Source organism: Primulina huaijiensis, chromosome 3 (genome assembly GCF_012295235.1).
Source record: "Primulina huaijiensis isolate GDHJ02 chromosome 3, ASM1229523v2, whole genome shotgun sequence".
NCBI lineage: Eukaryota > Viridiplantae > Streptophyta > Magnoliopsida > Lamiales > Gesneriaceae > Primulina > Primulina huaijiensis.
Genome location: NC_133308.1, coordinates 28,335,379 through 28,354,801, shown reverse-complemented (window position 1 = coordinate 28,354,801; position 19,423 = coordinate 28,335,379). Strand labels below are relative to the sequence as shown.

General features: G+C 31.8%; 1 protein-coding gene across 3 annotated transcripts; it reads right to left on the bottom strand.

The window, feature by feature from the left end:
• Positions 1-2,920: 2,920 nt before the first annotated feature.
• LOC140974384 (uncharacterized) lies at positions 2,921-8,462 on the bottom strand. 3 transcript variants are annotated; one of them, XM_073437798.1, is made up of 3 exons: positions 8,272-8,462; positions 5,695-7,492; positions 2,921-4,929 (listed from the first exon to the last, which is right to left on the bottom strand). In XM_073437798.1, exons 1-3 carry the CDS (start codon positions 8,304-8,306, stop codon positions 2,944-2,946), a joined length of 3,819 nt encoding a protein of 1,272 aa, XP_073293899.1. In that variant the 5' UTR covers positions 8,307-8,462; the 3' UTR covers positions 2,921-2,943. The 3 variants fall into 3 exon arrangements, with proteins under 3 accessions (XP_073293899.1, XP_073293902.1, XP_073293900.1); XM_073437801.1 differs by lacking the exon at positions 8,272-8,462 and adding an exon at positions 7,945-8,260; XM_073437799.1 differs by lacking the exon at positions 8,272-8,462 and adding an exon at positions 7,586-7,905.
• Between the last annotated feature and the right edge of the window lie 10,961 nt (positions 8,463-19,423).

Sequence of the window (19,423 nt, the reverse complement as noted above, 5' to 3'; positions counted from 1 at the left end):
GTAAAATTATTAGTACACTCGATTAACCTTAAAAATTGATATTTGACTTGACTCACAAAATCAAGGACTCAATTATCATATTATATAATATATAAAATTAGGTAAAAATAAATAAATCATGCAAGCACTGTCGGTGCATGAAAATATAAGAAATATGAACTCAAGCAACAACTTTGAAATTATAAAATTTATTATGATAAAGTTAATTTTGTCATTACAATCTAATATATAAATTTAATCACTCTTATTAAAATCATATCAAACATTAAATATAATATCATACATTTTATATATTTTTAACTTATCATTATATTATGTATCACATGTTTATTTTATCATGTATATCAAACTATGTCTGAATTGACGAGAGCATAATCTAAGTTGGTTAGAGAAACTGGTCCACATGTAATCTATGCAATCACTTTTTTGTCAAGTTGTCCGCCTCTCAAAAAGGGGCCCCAAGAGGAGTGAATCAATGCATATATGGATTTGTCCCTCTCATTTGCTGGTAATGCAGAGTGGTCCAAGTAGTTCTCTTTGGACCACGTCCCCACCCTGTCTCGACGCAGAAAATTGCTCAAACCATGCCCCCCAATGCCACCTGCACAAATCTAGCAGGAGAAAAAAGAATTTAATTTTGTCAACTAGGTTCATCACTCTTGTTGTCCAGCATCTTCTCCTCGAGACTTATTTACATGTGATACTTACACACAAGTAAATACTTGGATTTACTTGGTATCTGACATCATCGGGTTCGAGATGGGTACATTTTCCCCAACTCGATATGTTGGGATACCCTATATATTGTCATCACCCGAACACGACTAAACCCGACTTGTAACCCATATCCTACATGTGATACGCATGGATTACGTGAGTAATATTGTTGGATCCCAGCTGCTATCAAAATGGATATACATGAAACCAACTATACAAACACAACATTATTGTACTCATGTGTAAGTTAACTAAAAACCTCAACTTCCCAAGAAACCACAACTGTGGGTTTCTCGACTTCCAAGAAAATAATAACTGTTGGATAAAAGGGAATGTGGACATCAAATGAAGGTACAACCATCGAAACATCATAGAGCTAGCGAGTGATCATGTTACCTTGCAGGTCATTTCGTTTTCGAGCTGTGGATGGTCACCGCCAGCTCTCGTGGGGAAAGAAAAAAAAAGGTTGATTAATGGTCCCCAGGAAATTGCACATTGAATGATCGTAGATTGCTCACCTCTTCTTGATTGGAGGCCATTTCTTGGCGAAGAGGCACATACCTACGCCCCATCTGCACCAAACTTAATTAAAGGAGACGTAGCCTGCCTTATCTACACCTACCAAATTAGTCTAGAAATCCAATAAAACAGTTACAATATTTAGTTGTCTATGTTTATCTTTTTGTGATTTGGTCATTATGTTGTGAAAACAAGGATTATACGTTCCTTGACATTTTGTTTATTTTGAAACTATAGTCCTCTATGAGATATAATAAGGCGTTAGAAATGTCAACACCGTGTTTTGTGCTCCCACATAAAATGAACTGAAATTGCTAGATGCGTGACTAAAAAAAGACACGAGACTAATATTGAAATATGACGGTCTAAAAGATTAACTCGCAATGAGGCAAATATACCTAACTAAAATTAAAATTATGTCCGCAAATGCATGCAAATAACTTTCAAGCTTTATCATTTGTATCTTAACAATTTACCTCGCAAATGTAGAGCAACAATATGCAAAAATGAAGCCATGGTCATCTAAATCACACAAACTTCTCGAGAAACATTTGTCACAAAAGTCGCGTCTGATCCAATTCAACGAAGTCCTTTCACCATTCTCTATACGTGTGAGGCTTGCACGTGCTGTTGCTGTCCTCTTCATGTGATTTGTTAGCTATTTTGATCTCCTTAACCAAAGCATTCTTATGGATTAATTCGAACCGAAAAATTACAACATACTATAACTCCATTTTTATTAAATAAATAGCAAAGAGTCACGTTAAGTTTAGGAGAAAAAGTACTACAAGTATTTTATAAAAATATATTCAATCAAAATCAGTGTTTGATAACATGCCACACGCCGCACACGTACTACTTATTGATAAATTAATAGTTTACTATTCACGTACAATTTTCATGCTTCTTGCTAATTATTATTTAATAAATATCAATTAATCACGTTAAATTCAGGAGAAAAATATAATTGTAAAATTTTATAAACAAATATATTCAATTAAAATCAACAACCGGCAATAAATTGTCACGTGTGATAAACATGCGTTTTACTTATTAATAAATAAAAATTATTCGTGTTCAACTCGTGTATTTTTCTAACTAATATTTAATAAATAGCAGTATAACTATACTTTTTTTTTTAATAACAACCATACACTCAATAAACGATAATAAGTTTTCATGTGCTAGTTAAGTTAATGAATAATAAATTAAAAATATTAAATACGCGTCTTGCTAATTAATAAATAGCAAATGATCATGTGAGACTCACATGCTTATCGCTATTTAATAAATAACAAAGTCACGTGCGAGACACGTATTCTTTGATATTTAATAAATAGCCGTAATCTCGCGTGCCACTCGTGCTTCTTATAGAAGTTCCTAGAACAAGGCACTCTCAGTTTGGAAGCAAAAAAATTTAAAAAAAGTGAATATACATGTCTAACCAGTACCAATTACCAAAGATGTGATACGCATCCATGCACATCAAACTTAACTTAAAATAAATCAGCCACATATTTTTTTTTTGGGAAATTGGTGATACGTTGGTCGAGGGAAAATCATTTCATGTTTTTGTGATTATTGATTGTTAAACAGTTGTATGTTGTTCAATTATTAACCATTGAATTTTTTATTTTTTTACGAGCAAGATTAGCTTATGGAAACAAAACCAGAGGCACGAAAGTTAAATTAGAAGTTTCTTATTTATTACCCTCCAGATTGGGAATTCAGCATATAGTTCGCAAAGAGGGTCGATGGTCCTGTCACAAAAAAGCTCTCAAAATTATCATCAATGGCACGGGGTGACTTCTTGGGAACCTTTTTTGGCTGGAAAATCAAATGGAGACCAAGGAGATTATCCGCCCATATGTTATAAATAAATTTATCTTCCACGCTCTCCTTTTCGTCCACACTCGCCTTTTCCTCGACTTCACCAGCTTTTTTATTGTTAACTTTGTACCCCGGAGCCCATGCAAGGGGAGCAATTGTAGATGTTGAGATCAAAGCTGGTGAATGACATGCCCGAGGGAAAACCCCATCAGCACTAGGAAAGGTTGCAGAAGGAAACGGAACATTCCCACAAGCGACCTCCTTCGTTAAACTAGCAGTCTCCTGAGGAGAGAACCCCCGCTTGGAGGAAACCTCATCAACCAAGGGATTATGCTGAGGGGGAGGTTCGGAGCATTTTATGCTATCACGTTTCTGGTGCGGCCCCTGAGCAAATGGGATTATGTTCTCCAATGATGGGCCTCTATCAGGAGACACCAAACACGATGGCTTTGGTGTTATGCATGCCACTGGAGACAGAGGTGAAGATGGGGTAGAATTGCCACTCTGACTGCTTGAAAGTTCGAAGAGTCCGATAGCAGAACTCTTTTTCTTTTTACGCCTCCTTAATTTCTCTCTCCCGATAGTAACTCTCAAGTTTCTTGAATCTGACGAATCTTGACCATCACAATACACACCTGATGAAGTTTTTGACAATGCCGAGGATGTTGATATGGCTTCTGGTGGGGTGTCTGACAGAGGGACCTTTTGTTTCTGATACTGTTCAGAATGATTTACAAGTCCACAGCCCGAGGAATAACCATCACAACATCGATCGGCAGACACCAAGACCAATGCTTCCTCTTGTGCAACTGAATTTTCAACACAATTAACATTAGAAGATTTCATCTCACTTTTAGAGTCTTGATATGTGAACGGAGTCACAGAGGTAAAAAGGAGAAAGACTAGCATAAATAGCAGAGATGCAAACAGGATCACCACCATAGCTTTCTTCACACGCATCCAGAACATATATCTTCTGCAGAAACAAAACACGAATAATGGCAAACTTGTTTTCATAGGTATCACAAGATTCCCAGTTGCCAAAGCTAGCTCAAGGTCCCTCTGTATAGTGGACGAGGAGAAATCAGTCCAGTATGACATTTGAAGCCTAACAGATTCTCCAGGTTGAAGAGAAAAACCTTGACAATTATGTACTTGAAATCCATCCAAACTACACTCAGCCCCTGAAACTTTAATTTGAATAACCTCCAAAGGAAGGTCACCCACGTTCTTGGCATAGACCTCTTTTCTCAAGGACTGATAACAGAAATTTTTTTTACCTTCCATGTGGGGTAACATGCCAGAAGAAGAAAAATTTAGCTGACTCGGAAAATCTAGCTTAAATTCTAAACTCTGCACGGGTTTAGACCCCTCTAGCAACAGCAAGGAACGCGAGCCTCCAAATCCTCGCAGTGATAACCATTCTACACCAGAGAGATTATTCCTTATCAGTGCTGAACTTCTCCATTCGCATAGTTTGGAAGGTTGAAATAAGATTGGACCAAAAGACGCACTGCCATAAGGATGAATAAAAGCCTCAGTTATTGCATCTTGACCCAATGAGAATCCATACCTTGTCGGAGCAATTGATCTATTACTCAACAAAATAGTGTCTGAGGGAGGTTGCAAATCAAATTCTGGTGTCCTGCACTTATCAATGACTTCCCATGAATTTAAAATAAGCTGCATCACAACTGGTTCTTGGCTTGGGTTTTTGACAGAGACCCACTGGTAGCAATGATTTCCAACATGAACCACTGGAAATCGTAGTTCATGGTCATCAAGAACAGACAGGAATCTCGCGTTGGCATGAGATTTCCAGTTTCTGAGTACAAATTCATCTGCTTGAATTGCAGCCACAGCCTGCAAATATGAACACTGCTAAGATTATTATAAAAAAGAACACCATGATTTATCATAATAAAATCAATTAGCAATGGCTCACAGTATCATCTAAGAGCAGGGTAGACATGCATAATATTTAAAGACAACGATATCACGCACATGCAGGTAGTATTTTTTGGTATAAATGTGAAGCAAATATCTATTGGCCCTCAGAAAGAACTCAACAACTAAATATGGATAATAATGCAAAACTTATTAATCTCCTAATTCTTCTATAAGAAAGAATGTTCAACAAGCCACATCAGGCGTTTTAACATACCAATCTTATAGATTCTGGGAATCCACATAAGTGCTAAAAAGGTTTCAAGAACTACTGATGTATAATTTTCTGATTTCTAACAAAGGCTGTATCCAATACCACGGGAATGAACAGCTAAAACCACTTTGAAAGAGATAGGAGAAAAAAATAAATCCCTGATCCACATATCTATATTTAGTTTCACTACTACGTGTGGTATATTCTCCTCGTGTTTCCTTGCAGCTAAAAAACACTATTTGCAAACATCACCAAGTTTAGACTTTGAAAAACCAAAACAAAGAATTTGTACAAACTACCAAACCAGTTTAAATAAATCCCATGTGTTGAGTTAGCACTCTTAATGTCAGATAACAACAGATGAAAAAAGCTGTTTTGACGGTTAAAGATCAATTCTGCATAAATTGCATGCCAATCAATCCGAAAAAAATATTTCAGACAAGAAATATGAAGCAGAATTTGTGCACCTTGATTTCAGAAGGTGGGTGCATGCTGCGAATAAAAGACTTTTGTATTCCATTCATATAAACTACATTGTTGATCCCTGTACATCCAACTGAAGAATCTACTCCATATCCCGAGCAGAAACTGAAAACATCCATGCATGGAATTTCTATCTGAGAATTTCTAGTGTTATTTAATAGAATGAGTAATTTGCAGGGTGATTTTACTGCAGGAGTTTCAAGACGAGTGTAATTGAGTATAGCTACCAGTGTGATTGATCGAGGAAAAAGTACTAGTCCTTCAACGGACTTGATTTGGAAAGTTTCTGTATCATCGCCTACTTTACTGACCTTGACAACACTCAGTAGACATGGAGCATCATTTCTCACAGACAAAGCAAAAATGGAAGATCCACTTGCATTGCATGGAACCAAGGCCTCCAAAGATGCTGAAACATGACCTGCTGAATATGGGCTTGGTTCCTCTCCAAGAGGTACCACGACAGTACCGATCTTATTCTTTGAAGATTTCAACATCATACACAAAGTACCAACTATTTTTCCTTCAAAATGGTAAGAGAAGTCCAATTCCATGATAGTCTCTGTTTTTTGAGGGCCAACCTCCCAATTCACATGTGGTCTCACAAAGATTTGTGTCAGATCAACCTCACCATTCTCAAAACCCAACACTACTTTAGCACCTAACGTTGTAAACTCACTCGAATTCTCCATAGCGACAATGTTGCAAATTGTGCTTGATGTGCTGAAAGTGTTCCCCGAGGACATAGATATCCAAGCAGTTACCTCCTCCACATAGAGGGCTTCATTAAAAGGATTAAATAAAGACAAATTCTTTTTCCACCTTCCACTGGAGGAAGCATCAAATCCAGACTTCATCAAAAAAGGAGACTCGACAGCAAAGCCTTTAGCTTGAATCAGGAACCCACCAAAACTTGTCTGTACAACTAGTTGAGCTAAGGACAATCCTAACTGTGTAGGGGAAAACACAAAACATATTGTAGCAACTTCTCCAGGAGCTAGCAGTGTTTCGCTAAAATTGCACGGATAAAACTGTGTGTTGCTACTGTAAGGATCGTAGACACTCAAAACACCAGTAGCTTCTAGATTCTTTACTGTCAAAAAGGCCAAGGATGGGAAATACATATTCTTTTGTCCCCAATCAAGTAATGCAGGCTTTATCTCCACATGAGGGTCCATCAAGCCAAATTTTACATTTTCAACATTTTCTCCTGAATTTAAACTGCGAGTTTTATGGTCAACCGATGATCTTATACAAGAAGAAGTATCAGTTTGTTGGATGCTCCTAGTGTAAAAACCATCAGATGGCAATTCATGAAAACCATCTCGCTGCTTGAAAGAGCAAGAAACAGTGCTCTCACCCAATAACCTGAAGACAACATGGTCTGAAGACCAGCTCAAGTTACTTCTCACTTGCTTAAATCCAGTAGAAAAATCTTCAGGTGGAACCCCATTCTCATCTATTGCATCTAATTCAGTATCAACTTCATCAGATAAAAAGTGGGTCATTGTCACCGGAAAACAGAACGAATTCGAAGGTGGGCATACATTCTCCAGACTCTGTTGATGCAAGTAATTTCTTGAACCTAATTCTAAATTAACATGACCATTCAATAGATCTGGATGGTTTGTATCAACATGAGCCCTGTACGGCCCGCATAATCCTATTTCTAATTGATTTGGCTTTTCATTTATTGGACATTGCTTGCATGTGATAAGTGTTAACAGAGCACAAAATAGAACCACCACAATATAAGCATTCTTGGAAACGTAAAAGGGTGCCCTGAATAACATCAAATAAACTATATTAATTGACATGCCAATTTGCAAAAATCCTCATGGAATCAATATAAAACAGTAAAATACTAAACATTACAAAATAGTGGCAGCCACCAGCATAATTATAATTCCAAAGAGAGAAGAAAAGGAAAAAAGAAAGAAAATTCAGGGGTAAATTTTCAGAAATCAATTCTGACAAGAAAGGGAAACTACTAACAACTGAATATAAGGTAACTGATTCATGAGCTATAAAATATCGCACAACAATTAAACGTCAACAACAAAGATTTTTCTTTGCTTTAAATACCCAACACCAATCACCAACAAAAAACAAAAAAACAAGCGTTTTCAAAAGGAAAGGCAATGGGAAAAAAACGACAACATATCCATAGACAGGCAGAAATGTATAGTCACATCATTATTAATCTATCTTTAACTATAATTAGAGAGAATCACCATAATTATCAGTAAAAGCTCCCGGTAAAAACATCCACGCAGAGAAACTCGCCAAGACGTCACTTTTGTTACGGTATCTACTATCTAACGTCAAAGACTCCATCAAACCGCCAAAAAATTAACATGAACACAAGAAAAACAACTCGACTAACACTATTACCTTTTTCCTGCACTTAAAACACCAGTGATTATTAAAAGCAGAGCAAATAATCAGAAATAAATCAGCTAAAAAATGGAAAAACAACCACAATAGGGAAAATCCAACGACTAACAACAAACACCCGTAAAAATTTTTTGCAAGGTGATAGAGTTGCCGAGCAGTGCTACCTATTAGCGTTGATCACTAGGGTTTGAGATTCCATATTTCAGTGAAAAAACACACCATGAACCGATACAAAAACAAGAGAAACAGCGAATTTTTGGGATTTGAATTTTAGGGCTTGTTCTTCAGCCCAAAAAGTACAGACGTTGATAAAGAAATGCAGAGACACCTGATAAACAGCAAAATGAATGGCCTGTGTAGGTGGAGGAGACGAAATTTATAGAGCGTTACGATGAACTTGAATTTACCCCTATGCCCTTGAATCGAAAAGCACGAAACCTTCAAATGAGTTATGAAACGACTTTTTGTAGGGGTAGTTGAAGTCTTTTTATTTGAAGATGGTGGCACTAGATAGATGTCATGCATGAGTAATTTGTTTTTGTATGATACATTGAACAAATTTCTTGAAAGGAAATTATCCACATGATTATTAAAACAAGTATTTTAGAGATTAAAATGATATATAAAAATATCAAAAAATGATTGCTTTATGTGTGTATTCTTCAACAATATAGTATAATCTAGATGTTTAAATAAAATATATAGTTGGAGCTTTTTTGTGTTACTAGATTAATTGGGTTAGAAATTTTAAAAATTTCATCACATTTTTTTATATGTCCATATTTGGATTAACAAAAACTTGAGGTCAATAAACAATCCAACCTAAACTTTGGTAAATATTTCTGTCAGGCACATGTCATAATTAATTCATATAATACATTCATGTTTCTTGTGTTATGATACGTTAAGTTTGAAATTTAAATTTCACTCTTATCTCTATTATGTTAATATGTTAACAACATTGAATAGGTTTATGTGAGATTGGTCGACACTTTACGTACTTAAATTGAAAAAATAATATTTTTCATGTATCGGGTTAGATAAAAGATTCAGCTCACAAAATTAGCCTGTAAGACAGTATTATAGAAGTTTTGTGAACAAAATTTAAACAAAAAATAATTGTAAGATGAAGTAAATAAAACGTGTTAAAAATAAAAATTGAACTTAAGTTTCGGTGATGAAAAACTAAACTGATCCGATAAAATTAAATTGTTGGACACAGATCTTCTGCGGAATAAAATCTGATCAGAAGTACTGAATTGATGTACGCTGAACTATATTGATATGAAAAGAAGGCAAGCAATCACTCAAGTGAACTAATCTAAATTAAGATTGATTTGATAAGTTTAAAGTACATGATTGTATTGATATGATCTTATACAACAATCAAGGATATATCGAGCTGAATCGATTAAGTAAGTAAAAAATCAATCATGTTGATCATCAGACTGATCTGAAGACATTCTTTGCATTTAACATACAAATAACTCAGAGTTTAAATTTGAATTCAATCAGTAAAGAATAGACACCTTTATAATCTCTCTGCAACAGAATAAAAGATCTGTTGGTTGTCCTACCTAGCTAACGTCATATGAAAGTTAATTGTCTAGTACTATATTTGGAAAGGCGTATGATAAGTACATGTGACATTTTTTGCAAGATTATTGGACATCCAGTATATCTGTGAGTACCGTTCATTTTTATTAATGTTGAGACCATTATCTATAATAATAAAAAAGAAATGCATGGGAAATGTTGGAGACAACTGCTACTTTGAATATTACATAATAATGAGCATTTCTAAATTTATATCAACATATCTCAAAGTTCTATTTTCAAGCTAAACTGCATATTTTTAAAGTCTATCAGATCGATTTAGAATTAATTTGTGCTCTAGTTTATCCTCACTGATATTTTGTATAACTAGGATGAGTTATAGTGAGAAACATTGTAACCGTCAGAAATCTCATTTCCGGATAGATTAAAGTTGTTAGTAGTTTCAGCTCAAAGGGCTGTTGAACCGAGTTGAAGTAAGTTTTGTACAAGAGTTGTACTAATCAAATATTATACTTGAATTTTTCTCAAAACATAAGAATGGGAGACATAGAAACTCAATCTTCAAACTTTCATAAATAAACTATCGTCCCTATTTACATTCGGTATTTTACTTACATTATATGATTATTTCTGTGTATATTTTATTCACTTAATATATTGAGTTATTTATATACTTTATCTTTTAGTTGCTCAAAATATTTAGTCTGATCGAAAAACTTACATAAGCCGCTAACACATCTTAGTCTGTAAAATATTTCTTGTGAAAAATTCAGTCGGAGCATTTTCTTTGTTATCTAATAGATTGGGTAGGAAAATGTTAAAGCATCCATATTTGGATTAACAAAATCTCGAGGCGATCAAATAATACTTCCGAAAGTTGGATGAATTATGTCAGATACAGTACATATTGTGTGTGTCAAATTCGATAATCTGTTCACTTAATTTTCTCGTGTTGTGAGACATTAAGTTTTAGACTCAAATTTAATCTTTTTTTCATTAAAGTCACACATAAATTAATAAAATATAACCAAAATGTAATTAATGGTAAAATAATTTAAATAATAATGTGAAATTCTATTGGGAGTCAATAGTCACTAGCTACAACGCAAAAATAAATTTCTGTAAAACTAATTTGGAGTTAAAAATGGTCTTAATCGGGGTACTTTAAAAAAATATATGAAGTCGATTTTGATTAAAACCTTGGACTTAAATAAATGTTTTACTAAACAATTTGTTTTTTGTTTTTTTTAAATAAAAAAGTAACATGTTTTTCATGAGAATGGAATAATAGATTCTTATAATTTTTTATAAGTACCTGTCACTTTGCTTATGTTTGATTCACGGGAATAGGGTATATATAGCTATTCCTAACGTTAACCGCCCGCATTTGTTCTTTTTTCTAATTTATTTTAATAACCAACCCAAACCTTAACCTATCATCGTCTTAATAATAACTAGCGATTCGACACACACAACGATAATTTTTTATGATTGATATTTTAGAGTTAAATACAGTAATTGATTTTATCTTAAAATTTTGTATTAATTTACATTAATTCAAAACAATAAGATTAAAAATATAAAAAAATAATGAAACAAAGAATAATTAATGAATTAATATTAAAAACAAGGGTGTTAATTGAATCGCCTTTAATGAGTGGTACGTGTTATATCTAAATGGTCTACTAAGATGGGTTTTAATTGGATTTACCAAACACTTCCCTTTCCTATAAACGTGGTTGTTATGGTACAAGAGTAAAATCAACGTATATAAAATCCCTTATATTGTATTTGAGTCGATGTATTTGAGATGATAAATTTAAAATATATTGATTTCAAATTCATTGATCTGTTTGGATAGACAAAATCGAAGTGAATTTCACTTCATTTCAAGTTGTGCAATTTCAGTAATAATCGTTGTAAATTTTCAATCCGCACATATTAAATATCTTTATCTATCTATCTATCTATATTATATATTGGTCGAACAAAAAAAAACATTTGGTAGAATATGTAAGATATTTAAAATAACCTATTAGACAATATGAAAAACAACTAAACTATTTTTACGAGTAGCTAAAAGTAACCTACTCGATAATTACTAGCAACTTTGTCAATGCAAATATCTTTGATATTGTTTGGTGTATTTGATAAGATGATTATTTATTGTTCAAATCGTACTCACTATCATATAAACTAATAATACTTGATAAATTACTCGTTTCAATCCGTTTTTTATCACTTATATTATATGTCAAAATCTTTCGATCATCTTATCTCACGTGTTAAACAATATTTTTTATTAATTAATTAATGAGTATTTGAGTGTTTTTAATATTACCCGGGTTTAAAATCTATTGATTTTACAGTATCCACAGTGTATCCCGTGATTTCATTTTCAGTAGAAACTTGCGTGAAATAATATTCGTTAAAATAAGAAACTAGTTACAAATTCGTGATACTTAAATGAAAAGTACAAATATCCCAATCCTTAACATTGGTTCAAACACGCAATTGACTTTGCAGCCATTCTGCGGACAGATTCCAAAAGATAATACGCAATTGACTTTGAAGCCACACTGCGGACAGATTCCAAAAGATTCATGGATAGTGGCAATAAATTAAATTATAGTACAATGAATCTTGTTGAATCTTTCAAATCTCGAACTTAAAGTCAACGGGTAAAAACTTGTGTGTGGAGAGAATCAAAATTTATTTTTACGTTGTAATCTTTAAATGTGTAAAGTTTTGCATTAAAATTTCTAATATTTTAGTTTGCACAAAAAAATTGAGGGCGTGCTCGATCGTGCAAAATTTGTGATTAATCTGACTTTTTCAATCAAATGATGTGGATTATGATTCAGTTGTTAGTTCTAACTTATTTCAGCGAGCCACAAAGCTAATTAGAATTTGAACGCATAATCTGTTGAAATTTACCAAATATATTCATGAACAACCATCTAATTTAATCATATAACATTTTTACAAGAAAAACAAGAGGAATATCATGAAACTGAAGGACTTATTGTAACGGAAATTGAAATAAACGAACTAAGATTCAGAGATTTAATTTGCAGAAATTTCCAATGTTGTTATTTTTTTGATAACTTTATCTTATGTCGATTGAGTTAAATAAGTCATAACAGCTTTTACAAAACGTCTATCATTGAGACGGACCATCGTTGAGGTCCTTGTGCTGCAAGGAAATGTGTGACTTTGTTAGCACCAAGTTAATTATGATTTTTGAATGATCATCATTAAATAAATAAATAAATATAAAAAAATGTTTGTCGACGCATGCACGCATGATAACGATATATTTGCGCGAAGATTAAAAGACCTAATGATGTGGGCTCTTAAATGGTCATCATCGAATAGGCCAATTAGTTAACCACTTTGACAAGGCCCATGGGCATTTGAGACGTGGGCTATAAAATGGGCTTTGAGTTTAAACTATAGTTATAATAATCCAAACTGGTCTCGGTACGTATATTCATCGTGCTCCTTCGATCACCTTTGATGCACATTGAACTGGACTGTGACATATTTCTATGGCGCACTGCACTGAGTCGACATGGAACGAACGGCATGGCGGATATCAGCCCAACCGATTTTAAAACCCCGGCCGTTACGTACTGACTAGTGTTTAACTCGGCGTACCACTTTGTCCGACTACTTCCGGTCTAACAAGCTGCATGTAATGTACCAATTAACGAATACCAAAACATTGCAGTTAAAGAATTATATCAAATGACATTTGTATGTATTGGAAGTAAAAAAGCTTTTATTTTTATTTATCACAAAATGAATTTTAATTTTTAAAGAAATATATGAACATACGTTTGTTTGATATAAAATATATATGTATTACTATTTAATAAAGCAAGCTTTGGTATATTTACGTAAGCTAAAAAAATTAAGTCCAACTCAATTAAGAGAAAAATTAGATAAAATGTGTTTTACACATAGATAGTTATTAGCCAACCAATCAAGATAGGTAGCTAGTTAGTCAAGATAAGTTATAAGCTTTATTTTCCAATTATGAAAAAGATAAAAATAAAATATTTATCAATACAAATCCAAAAACTCAAAATTCATAAAAATTATTTAACATGTCCTAGAAGGAATTCCAGGGGAACCCTATGATAATTTAAAAATCTGACGCTTTGATAGAATAAAAAACCCTGAATAGAATGATTTTTAATATCGATTTATTAGTAAAAAGCATTCTCCAACCTTTGAATTGTCAAAACAAGAACTTTATGTAAGAGTTGAACCACCAAAAGACGAATTGGTAATATATATGTAAAATTCTAATTGTTACAAAAGGACAAAAATGGAATATCAAAATTTTATGTTTATTCTACCTAATATATAATTAAGGGTTAATGAATTATCACTACAATGTACATTGATTGTAGTGATTTATATCACTTCAAGAATAAAATGTAACTCCTATATGAATTTTATCAAATAATTCATCTTTATACTACTTTTAAATATTTTATTATTGTAATTTTCTCTCTAGGTGTTTTTTTTATATTTTTTAGTGTAATTTCTAATTAAATAATAAATTATAATATCACAAGAAGATATATGAAAAAAATTAAATATATATGCAATAGTAGAACAACATGATAAATATAGAATCATAAGATAATATAAAATTTTATACTAACATATTTTATGTGAAAGTAAAGAGTTTAATAAATTATATATGAGTATTCATATCTACATAAATGAATGTTAATATATTAATAATCTTATAAAATATGAATCTCTTATACGAATTCAGAGTGTATATCTATGATAAGTAATTTAAGTATTTTAGTAGCATTTTTTTTAAAAAAAATTATACATTAGACTAATTTTTAAATTCACTACATAAAATTTGGTAGTATTTGAAACATCTACTAAGATTGTTTAACATTTAGATATCAAGGTCTAAAGGTAAACCCAACCTTGGTTATCAAGAACAATGGAATCAAAGTAAAAACTAAAATATTTTCTTGGTTTCAGTTCCAAAATCAGCTCTCATGATATATAAATTTCAAGGAATAATTGTTAAAAAATTAGCTTCAATGTCTCACATGTTGTATAACTATTTTATTTGATATTAAAAATTAGATCATAGTAGCACTTTTTTTAAAAAAAAAAATTATATATTAGACAAATTTATAAATTCAATACACAAAATTTGGTAGTATAAGTATTACAAACTTGAATAAATATATTAGAAATATAATAACAAAATTTTCTATTATAAAAATCAAGATTGCTTGTATTTCGGGACCAAACAATAATTTATTATTATATTACTTTTCCATAAGTTTTACCACCAAATTTGTGTTTTAAAATTTGAAAATAACTCCAACCTTCCCGTTTGTTTAATTGCTATTTAGAAATTATCTATGAGAAGATAAAATTAATAATATGCATAAATATACATTTAAGTTTTTTTTAGCAAATACACGTTTAATTTTTTAAATAATTTTCTTAAATATATAAATAAATATAATTCATTTTGTCCAAGAAAAAAATGGAGACTTAACTTTTAAATCTCCAATAATATAATTAAATGTGTGTTCAATCCCTGTCAGATCGAAATTTTTTCCGCAGTCTCTGATTCACATAAAAATTGTTTATACACTCCATGGGCCCTAATTATTTTTCGGATGAACTTAGGTATAAAACATTGAAAATCTGAAACATATATATGATATTTCAGAATAAATTGTTTTAGATATCATAAAAAAATAAATTTTTTAAGTATAAAACTGGAAAAAAATATATTAATATGAACACTTACTACTCTTGTTCGTGTACTCAAATATCATATATTATTATCCGATCTGAAGATTTTATAATGAAATATAATATATTAGTACCACATATTTAATATTTTGTACTAATTTTCATATGAAAAAAACATGTGTCATTAACACCAAAATTTGTTATACATGTTTGGAAACTAAAAAAATCATATATTAACGTCAGATCAGAAACATTTAATACTCAAATATTATATATTAATACCAGATTTTTCAAAGTTTTGTACCGTATTTTTATCCGAAAAAATGTGTAATTAATATCAAAATTTATTATACATGTCTGGATACTCAATAATCATATATTAATGTCAGATCTAAAATATTTGTTTCTGAAAAATATATATTTATTCCAAATTGTTAATATTTTATACTGAATTTCATCAAAAAAAACAAATATAACTTCAGAAAATGTAGAAATATTTTTTGAACGAGTAGAGACTAAAAAAAATTCGATCTGACATAAAAAATGGCCCTTTTTTTATTTTGCAGACACAGGCTCATAATATTTAATTAATTTACTGGAACTATTATTCAAATATAAAAATCAAAGAAGCGTGATTTCTATGGACGACCGAAGAATAATGCCGTACTCAATCATCGCATGCTTCAGCTTGTTGCTTTCTCTTGAAATAAAAAATAGCCCCCCGATATCTGTCTCCATGTGGACTTTTCGAAATTAAAAAAAGTAGCTACACACACACACACACACACACACACACATATATATATATATGACACTAGCTTATCATTTTGAACAAACCTAGCTAGCTAGCGCTGAAATAAAGTATTATAAACTAACTTAACTACCATTCCATACTCTTCGAACTACTTAGGTCACTTCGAACTACCTATCATTTTGGCTCTCATTTTGATCTCAATTACTTTTCACTAAATTTTTTCCAAGATTATTAATATAATGTAAGCTTTTTTGAACTTTATATTTTTTTTATGGCAGTGTATACTAGTTAAAGCGATGAATGGAATATTAATATTGTTGTATAATTTAAAAAGGTAAATCTATCTAGCTAAAAAAAGAAAAGAAAATGTAAATCCTTTGAACGAGAATCTTTTCCAAGGTGATTGGATCGTTTAAACACACACGCTCACATATACAGGAATCCATTATATACATAAAGTTGAATTATTTTGTGAGTTTTGTACCCACTTGCCCGTTGCATGCGCCTTCCCACTACTTATTATATGAATGAATACTGATACTGTTTTATTACAATTTGGACCGTTCCATTGATTTTGTCTTGAATCCCGCTATGTTAGAACGACAATACCTACTTTACAGCCAACTAGGATGGTTCTTTATAATATATTTCCCTCCTTTTTAAATCTCTTTAATGTGTGTTGCATGTTAGAAAAATAACTCAGAAATAAAGTCGTAATTGAATTTCATATAAATTTTTTGAAGGTTGAGAATCTAGTGGTCCAGACAGCTGAATAATAATCTTACAAATAATAGAGACTTCATGAATTCCATATTGCAGAGAACTTAATTCTAGTAGAAAATTTTTACTCGGGAGAGATCGAATTTTACTTGTATTTGAGACAGTATAGACAAATAGATCGATTCTTGTATAAACACGATTTTCATAAAATAGAATAATCTCCTCAACATGTGTGCATTGGGGTTTGAATGAGCTTCTGTTTCCATTTGTGAACGTGTCAAAATAGTTGCAATTGAGCAAAAGTTACTTCTCATGACAGACTCATATTGTACTTGGACGGTATCTCAAAGAACCTTGAATGGAGCTTTAATTACGTAAGAACAAAAGTTCTTTTGTGTAATAGAGAGATCAGATAGTTTAATTTTTAAGGACTTTTTAAGATATAATTTTTAGGAAAACTACATTTTTTTGGTCATGTATGTTTGCTTCTTCGCATATTTTGTTATCCATATTATCAAATTTTAGTCTTACTCACGCATTTTCTAATTTTTGGCAATTCGATCATTTTTCATCAGGAGTGCTGATGCGACACTACACGTAACACCACATCAGTGTCACATTAACTTCATATCGAAAAATCGCTAAAATTGAAAAACAAAACAAAACAAATATAGTAGATTAAAACTAAAATTTGATAATATAGAAGACTAAAATCACGAAGAGAGAAACATCCAAGACAAAAAATGCAATTCTCCATCATTTTTGTTAATATCATACAATTTCACAAGTTTAATTCAATTATTACATAAGTACATCATGAATTATTGATAGTAAATTGGCAAACATTTAAGTCTGTTTAATATATTTCTCACCCCCCTTTAAACCCGCCTCGTGCGGGGGTGTGTCTAAACTTGGTCAAATGGGTTGTGGGACGGGTCAAATCCTGAGCAATAGGTCTAAACTCGATCAATGGATCTAGAAGTGGGCTCGAGATGAGTTCATTAAAACTTGTTATCCAACGCGGACCTGCACCACAATATATAGTAATAATAGTATATTTATATTATATATGATATTAAATAATGAATGTAATAATCTCTAACCTTAATTCACAATTTTACCGACATTTATTGCTAATTTATTATTAAAATTTATAGTTTGGATGTAATTTTGATGAATTTATTAATTTTGAACTTTTATTGTGTGTGCTAAAATTAAAAACATATATAATTTTTAAAAGATTTGCGAGTTCAACTCGAATTGAACTCACAGAATTTTGAGGTGGGGCGGGTCTAAAAATGAGACAAGGCGAGATGGGACTCGTCTGGGTCTAAATTTTTTTCGGCGAGTTGGGATCTTAAATTGACCAAATTCATCTCAAACATGCTTCATTGCCGTCCCTAAGAAAAGAAAAAGAGTGAATTAAGTAATCAACTAAAAGAAGAAAAAGCTACCGAAAGGTCGTCTCCGGAGTTTCAGGAGCTGAATAGAGTGGCCAACCCAAAAAATGGTGGACCATTCTAGTTTATGTAACTCATAGACTAGCAAAAAAATGCAAGTTTAACAAAATTTAATTGCGTGACAGCTTCTTTTAATTAATTTTTTTTAAAAAACAATATCTACCGCCGGTGGTAAACTCCTTTATATAAGTTAGAGACTCCTTGACGAAAACAGAAAGATAAATCGATGTATGTGCACGAATAAGCAGAGATCCGAGGAAGATGACAACAAACACGACCTCTAGAGCATACCCCATATATTTCAGTGAGAGTATGCTCCACACGAGAATCAATCCTGCGACGTCGGGGAATACCAACTCACATCACTTAAACCTTACCAACTCGCCTATGTCCCTAGCTAGAGGCTTCATTTATGTACGATTTTGTCGATCATGTTGTCAAAATCGAATAATTGTTCTCGATTATTCATTTCACTTCAAAAATTTTCTTTTGGAAATTTAGTAATCTTTTTTTGAGAGTATTTACGTGATACTGAGCACGTTAGATGTCAACATCACACCAAAAATAGTAAAATTATAAAAAAAAAATATTGCAAACCATGCCATGATCGGAATTTGATAACATTGGAGATCTAAATAGCAAAGAGACAGACATAAATGATGAAAATTATAGTTTTCTCTTACTTACATATAAATATTTTTTGTGTTAATTTCATTTTTTTAATAAAAAAACTGCTGATACTATAATAAAATTTAAAACTTTAGAGATAATTTTTATAAGATTTTCTAATAATTGATTATAATATTTAAGTAAGATAATTTTTCTATTATCTTTAAAATTCATGGTGTTTATAAAATAAAATGTGGTGTATATGCCAATTTTTTGGACTGTTTGGATTAGTAGTGATTGNTTCATACTTGTTCTCATCCTTACAGGTGGATGTTATTGGTGTATATGCCAATTTTTTGGACTGTTTGGATTAGTAGTGATTGTATCATTTTGTACGATAGCATAATACATTGAATGTATTCTATTGAGTAAATTACAATTATATATTTTTTTTTTCTCGAC

What these genes read in the sequence shown, in the direction of transcription:
- LOC140974384 (XM_073437798.1), bottom strand. Translation starts at nt 8,306, where the DNA reads ATGGAATCTCAAACCCTAGTGATCAACGCTAATAG. An exon ending in CTAGTGATCAACGCTAATAG is followed by an intron (nt 7,493 to 8,271) that starts GTAGCACTGCTC and finishes GATGTTATTCAG; the next exon opens with GGCACCCTTTTACGTTTCCA. An exon ending in ACCCACCTTCTGAAATCAAG is followed by an intron (nt 4,930 to 5,694) that starts GTGCACAAATTC and finishes TCATATTTGCAG; the next exon opens with GCTGTGGCTGCAATTCAAGC.